We start from the raw sequence: 7,500 nt of genomic DNA, 5'->3' as shown, positions 1-7,500 counted from the left end.
GGAAAGTTCTCAGTGTTTCAGTCAGTGTAATGAGTGCACTTGCTTTTTCAGTTCCTTCCTTCTTTTAGTTTGCTCTCTCTCTCTCTCTCTCTCTCTCTCTCTCTCTCTCTCTCTCTCTCTCTCTCTCTCTCTCTCTCTCTCTCTCTCTCTCTCTCTCTCTCTCTCTCTCCTTATTCCTCTTTCTGTCTTGCCAGACCTGCCTGATCTCACCTTGCTCTTCCACTCTGTCTTTCTCAGAATCTCTGTCTGTCTGTCAGTCTGTTTGTTTGTCTGTCTCCCTTTGCTTTTAACTCTCTCTCTCTCTCTCTCTCTCTCTCTCTCTCTCTCTCTCTCTCTCTCTCTCTCTCTCTCTCTCTCTCTCTCTCTCTCTCTCTCTCTCTCTCTCTCTCTCTCTCGCTCTCTCTCTCGCTCTCTCCTCCACTTCGCTCCTCTGTTCTCGTCTTCAAAAGTGCACCTTGTGTGTAATGGGACAAAGTTCAGTGTGGGCTAGTTAGCTGTAGGAGGGCTAAGGCGTCACGCACATACACACACACACACACACACACACACACACACACACACACACACACACACACACGTGCGTGCGTGCGTGCAGTTAGCTGTAGGAGGGCTTAGCTGTCCCCAGGGAGCCAATGAGAGTAGAGGAGCTCTCTGAAGTGCAAACCCAACCGAGGCCCTGCCCTCTCTCCTCTCTCCACCCATACACTTACTCACACACACACACACACACACACACACACACACACACACACACACACACACACACACACACACACACACACACACACACACACACACACACACACACACACACACACACACACACACACACACCCAGACACACACACACACACACACACACACACACACACACACACACACACACACACACACACACACACACACACACACACACACACACACACACACACACAGTACACATACACTCCTCCCCCGTTACCCTCTCCACCTCCTCCTTCTCCTCCTCCCCCTCCTGCTCTGTTCGCTCTCCTGTCAACTATACCTGAAGCTCCACAAAGTCAAGCCTGCAAAACAAACGAGCGCGAGTTGCGCTACGCCGTGCAGTGCCGTGTAGCTGTGGAGCGCGTGTTGTGTTGTGTTTTTTTTTCACCCTCCGGTTAATGACTACGATCCAGCCGCCTGTGCCTTACTCTGAGCTGCTGTTGCCATTTTGTTTGTTTGTTTGTTTGTTTGTGTGCGTGTGTAGAGAGAGAGAGAGAGAGTGTGTGTATATATGTGTAGTTCCTGCACATGTGTATGTGTGTACAGGTGTGTTTTGTATGTTTGTGTTTTTGCTTGTGTGTGTGTGTAGAGAGAGTGTGTGTATGTGTGTGTAGTTTGTGCACATGCTTGTATGTTTGTGTTTGTGTCTGGGATTGCCCCCTGCATCTGAGAAGGGGGGGGGGGGGGGGGGGTAGCAGTTAGTGCTTCCCATCTGTCTGCCAGCTTGAGTCTCGTCTCGTTTGTTCTGAGCTCTGTTTGTCTTCGGGGTTTCGTCGTGCCGGTGGAGCCTGGAGTGGGGTTGCGTTTCTCCTCGCTCGCTCGGCAGCTTGCTAACTAACTATGCCTGTTTTCAACCTCCTTGCAGATGCTGGCTCCTTCAGAACACAGGTGAGACACACAATGCACTCATCTTCTCATCACAGCACCGTGCACTCATACACACATATGTGTGCGCACACACACACACACACACACACACACACACACACAGACACACAGACAGACACACAGACACAGACACAGACACACACACACACACACACACACACACACACACACACACCACACACACACACACACACACACACACACCACACACACACACACACACACACACACACACACACACACACACACACACACACACACACACACACACACACACACACACACACACACACACACACACACAAAGCAGCCTGCATACATGCGTGCAGCACACAAAGACACCCATGCCTGCACACATATACTCACGCCCACATACTCTCACAGATGTTATCTTTCTGTTTGAATATACCGGTATGCATGCATGCACTGAGCACATCTAATCTCAAGGGTCCTATCTTTGATTCGTTGATGCATTACTCTTCAATTGCCTTTCATTATTTCCCGTAACACATTGATGATGCACGCACGCACGCACGCACGCACGCACGCACGCACGCACGCACACACACACACACACACACACACACACACACACACACACACACACACACACACACACACTGTATGCACAACTCTCTGTGTTATCAACAGGTTGCACTACACTCTTCTCCTTTTGCATGTCATGTGTCTAATACATGTGTCTAATACACAGCTGTGCACATGGATAGTCAGAACAGGTGGGACAAAAAAGGAGAAAAAGAGAGGTGAAGAGAAAAGAAACAAAGAATTGAAGTTGCTCAGCAGAGAAGTTGCTCAGTCAAAACCCCAGGGGGGATGATGAGCAACACAACGCAACTCGACTCATTACAGTTTCATGTAGCATATTAAACACAAGCACATGCTTGATGCTTTGTGGTGGTATTTATCATGGTTTCGTGCATTTATTTTGTATGGTAAAAAAGCCGCACTCCCGGATCAATTTCTTGCAGTTTTAATACTGGGTTAGCATGGCAGACAGACAGACGTTTCGGCCTAAGCCTTCTTCAGCGTCTTTACAGAGGATGTAGGCAGGGTGGTTTTAAAAAACATTTAGTGCATTTATTTTGCCCAGCATGTGTAGACAGTATTCCGTTTCTTCTTCTTCTTTACAGCCGCTGGGCCCTTTTCCTTGGCACCTTGTGTGTGTGAGAGAGCGCTTTAACCCCTGAGCGCAGAGCCTATGTTATAACCTTAATGTCATCAAAATTGTAATGGCTATGTTTTTAATCTATTACGTAAGGCTCTCGGCACTGCCGTAGCAATGTTGTTATGATGTAGTTGAGTATTTTCAACAAATAGTGAATAGGCCTGCGACCCCATCTGCAGTAAGAGGCTAAGCATGAGGAGGTGATATGTTTTGGGCTCTGCTCAGTAAAATTCTGTGCATTAAACACCCACGTGGCAATGCAGTTTCTTCATGGTGGCACTTCTCATTCCCATACTTTTCTTATGTTTTTTTGGGCCAGCGAGTGTGCAGTGCACAAATTCATAAATACAGTACATCTTATGCTTAACAGCGCCTGGGCCCAGGCCCTTGGCCCCTTTTGTGTGTGAGAGCGAGGCTCATTTTAAAGATAGCCTCAGATTAAACATTGATGGCTGCATTCACACAGATCGCAGGGCTTAGTACACACGTCTTGGCGACACCTGTTTCAAAGATGGAAAAACTGACAGGTGTTCGCTTGTAGGCATGTGTGCCTGTGCATGTGTAGTATGTGAATGGCAGTGAGATTGTATAACTGCGTGTGTGTGTGTGTGTGTGTGTGTGTGTGTGTGTGTGTGTGTGTGTGTGTGTGTGTGTGTGTGTGTGTGTGTGTGTGTGTGTGTGTGTGTGTGTGTGTGTGTGTGTGTGTGTGTGTGTGTGTGTGTGTGTGTGTGTGTGTGTGTGTGTGTGTGTGTGTGTGTGTGTGTGTGCGCGAGCGAGTGTGTGTGTGTGTGCGTGCGCGTGTGTGTGTCTGTGGTAAACAGGTATTGATGTAATGCTGCACCTCTAGTTAGTGTGCTTTCTGCACGGTAGGTGGCATGAGGGGAGGGGAGGGGGTGGGGGTGGGGGTGGGTGGAGATGGGTGTGGGGGGCTGGTGTGCAGGCCACATGGGAACTGGAGGGGAGCAGAGCAGAGCAGAGCAGAGCAGAGCAACACGAACCATCAGGGCCAGTGACACCTTTTTGCCACGACCCAGCACAAATTCCGCCCCCCACCTTCAATACATACAATGTAATGAGGACCCAATGTTGGGCCCCTTCTCTCCGTGGGCCCCTGGGACAGCTGACCCCTTTTGTCCCCTGCCTGGTCTGCCTCCTTGAACACGAACATTACATAGAGTGCAGCGGTGGCAGTTTTCTCACCTTATTATAGGCTAGGAGGTATGAGGCTGTTGGTGGTTGAAAGGAAATGCATTACCACCACCACCACTGGTACACTGCTGCCCACTGATGATGCCGTCTGCAGAATAGGTAGAATACTGTAGAATAGGAAAGATCTGAGTTTCTCCAATTCTCTAAACCACACCATAGTTATATACTTTCACACAGCTGTTTTCAAAACCTTTCTTTGTTTTTATTTGTGTGTGTGTGTTTCTGTGTTTTTTTATGGATGGGATGTAGGCTAACAGTGGGTTCATCCAAAAGAACAAACTGTGTATGTGTGTGTGTGTGTGTGCCTATGTGCTTGTGTTTGTGCCATAGTCATTAAAGCTTCGTTTTGGCTTCTCCTCCACAGGAAAGAATGCAAAGGCGATCAGCAGACCCAGGTGAGTTGACTGAGTTCCCAGAACCTACACACACACACACACACACACACACACACACACACACACACACACACACACACACACACACACACACACACACACACACACACACACACACACACACACTGTACACACACACACTGTACACACACACACACACACACACACACACACACACACGCACAGACACACAGACACACACACACACACAGACACACACACACACGCACAGACACACACACACGCAGACGCACACACACACACACACACACACACACACACACACACACACACACACACACACACACACACACACACACACACACACACACACACACACACTGTACACACACACAGAACAGGCACAAAGGCAAACAAAGCGTTGAAAAGAGATGAGTACTTATCAGACACAGGCAGATTACAGTATATAATGGCCACACACACACACACACACACACACACACACACACACACACACACACACACACACACACACACACACACACACACACACACACACACACACACACACACACACACACTGCTGCTTAGACACACCATACTATCTCTTTGTGCTTTCTTGCGGCTGAATGGTTGACTGCGGCGTGAAATCAGGCAAACGCCTCAATCACAGCACAGCAGTCAGGGGCTGTGGTGCGCTCAGCAGAATCTACCGTGACACGCCAAGACACACACGCTAACACACATACTCGTACAGACACACACACACACACACACACAGACACATACACACACACACACGCACGCTGTACACGCTCTGTACACACTTGTACAGACATACAGACACACACACACACACACACACATGCACACACACACACGCACACATGCACACACACACACACACACACACACACACACACACACACACACACACACACACACACACACACACACACACACACACACACACACACACACACACACACACACTCGTACAGACAATACTGACACACAAGCACATGAACACAAACACACAAGCACACACACACACACACACACACACACACACACACACACACACACACACACACACACACACACACACACACACACACACACACACACACACACACACACACACACACACACACACACACACACACACACACACACACACACACACCTCCTCCTGCCCCTGCTTTGTGCTGTCTCCACCCTACACCAGCGTTGAAAGTGTAGAAAATCACCCGTGCCCGCGTTCCGCAATGAAATCAATACAACTCTTCTGGGCGGCCCTGTTTGGATTTGGCCTCCCTGCTACCTAGCCCCCCACACACACACACACCCTCCTCTCCCCTCCGGGATGAAGGCAGCGTGTGGGGTGCAGGGGGGGTTGGGGGAGCGGTGGTATTCGGCTTGGGGAGTAAGGGGAGGAGGGGGAGAGGTAGGGGGTGGAGTACAGCACCTACCGCAGGTTTGCGTGACTGGTGCCATCTGTGTTCACCTGGGTATCTTGGGAGTACTGAATGACCATGCAACAATCTCTCCTTCTGTAGACATGCAACTGCACGCACACATCCACGCACATGCACACACACACACGCAAACAAACTTCAATATATATACCCGCTAGCAAGTTCACTCATCACTATCGCAAACACACACACTCACACTCGCACGCACGCATGTATGCACACACTCACACACACGCGCGCGCCACACACACACACAAACAAACAGAGTACACCACCATCAGCCGCAGGCTACAGTTCCAGGGTATAGACTGTCTCATTCCAGGCAGGGCAAGCTCTTGCATGTTAGCCGCACAGGCACTGCATGCCTGAAATCAGATACCGGACACAAGGAGAACAACAGCACAAGTGCTACATCCTTTCGTCCTCCCTCTCTCTCTCTCGTTTCCCACCCTCTCTTTTTTCCGTCATTGCACTCTGTCTCTCCCTCACTTATACTTTCAATCTTTCTGTCTTTCTGTTTGTCTGTTTGACTGCCTGTTTCTCTCTCTCTCTCTCTCTCTCTCTCTGTCTCTCTCTCTCTCTCTCTCTCTCTCTCTCTCTGTCTCTCTCTCTCTCTCTCTCTCTCTCTCACTCTCTCGCTCTATTACTCTCTCTCCTTTTGACCACTTCATCTGTTAATGTCCCTCGTTCTCCATCAGTTGTTCTTATCTAGAGTAAACACACACCAAGAGACCTCGTTCGCACAGGTGCTCTTCTCCGTGACAACCCCTGGCTGCGTGCAACCTGCATGCCTCGGTGCTTAGACACAGAGCTCTTTATTGGTGTGTCACCAAGCCATTCTTGCCAGCCTTCACCACGCTAACCTGTAGTTTAGTTTGAGTTAAAAAAAAAAAGGACAGAGACATTTTCTGGACATACTGTAGAGCACCTGGTGGGTTGTTTGTTCAGTTTATGGCACTTAGAGAGTTGTGTGCTTTGCAACAGGTTGTTTCTGTCCAGATATGGACATGATTTGACATGATTTGTGTGGACATGCTTTCTGTGTCCAATGTCCAAAATTGTGCCAAAATGAAGGAAACTTTTTACATTTTAGTATTCTGGATTAGACTGTACGTAGAAATTATATATGCAGAGCAACAAATGTATTTCTTGCGAAGTTGACATTTAGTGTGTTTTCATGTTGTTAATTCTTCATACAATTCTTTATTCTTTATATATGTGTGTGTGTGCTTTGTGTGTGTGTGTGTGTGTGTGTGTGCGTGCACGTGCGTGTGTGTGTGTGTGTTTGTGTGTGCGCATGTGTGTGTGTGTGAGTGTGTGTGTGTGTGTGTGCGTACACATGTGTATACATTTGTGTATTTGCTTGTGTGTATGTGTAGCTCTATGTGCCTCACTGTGTAGGAATATGAATCCATGTATGCTTGCATATGGATGCAGCTACAGTCGATGTCGTTGACAGTGCGGCGGTAGATTGCAGCATAATCTAGAGCTGTAGTGTTAAACGGCTGGCGATCATATCTCTGTGATGCGAGATCAATGAGCTAGTTCCTTTAGCCATCCGTCAACAATTACTGCCCCCCCCCCTACTTTTGGACGAGTGCCAAGGTTGATTTCAGCACAACAACACAACAACAGATAC

General features: G+C 48.6%; 1 protein-coding gene across 3 annotated transcripts in view; it reads left to right on the top strand.

The window, feature by feature from the left end:
- LOC134455621 (guanine nucleotide exchange factor VAV3) overlaps window positions 1–7,500 on the top strand; it is a 196,297-nt gene that overhangs the window by 117,623 nt on the left and 71,174 nt on the right. For all 3 annotated transcript variants that reach the window (XR_010036135.1, XM_063206800.1, XM_063206801.1), the window contains exons 18-19: window positions 1,610–1,632; window positions 4,392–4,422. Coding sequence is in view for 2 of the 3 variants with exons in the window: in XM_063206800.1 (XP_063062870.1) it covers window positions 1,610–1,632; window positions 4,392–4,422 (54 nt within the window). In the remaining variant the exon portion in view is untranslated. The remainder of the gene's footprint in view (window positions 1–1,609; window positions 1,633–4,391; window positions 4,423–7,500) is intronic.

The sequence above is a fragment of the Engraulis encrasicolus genome, chromosome 9 (genome assembly GCF_034702125.1).
Source record: "Engraulis encrasicolus isolate BLACKSEA-1 chromosome 9, IST_EnEncr_1.0, whole genome shotgun sequence".
Taxonomy (NCBI): Eukaryota; Metazoa; Chordata; class Actinopteri; order Clupeiformes; family Engraulidae; genus Engraulis; species Engraulis encrasicolus.
Note: the sequence above shows the minus strand (reverse complement) of the source record. Positions and strands in the feature narration are given on the sequence as shown.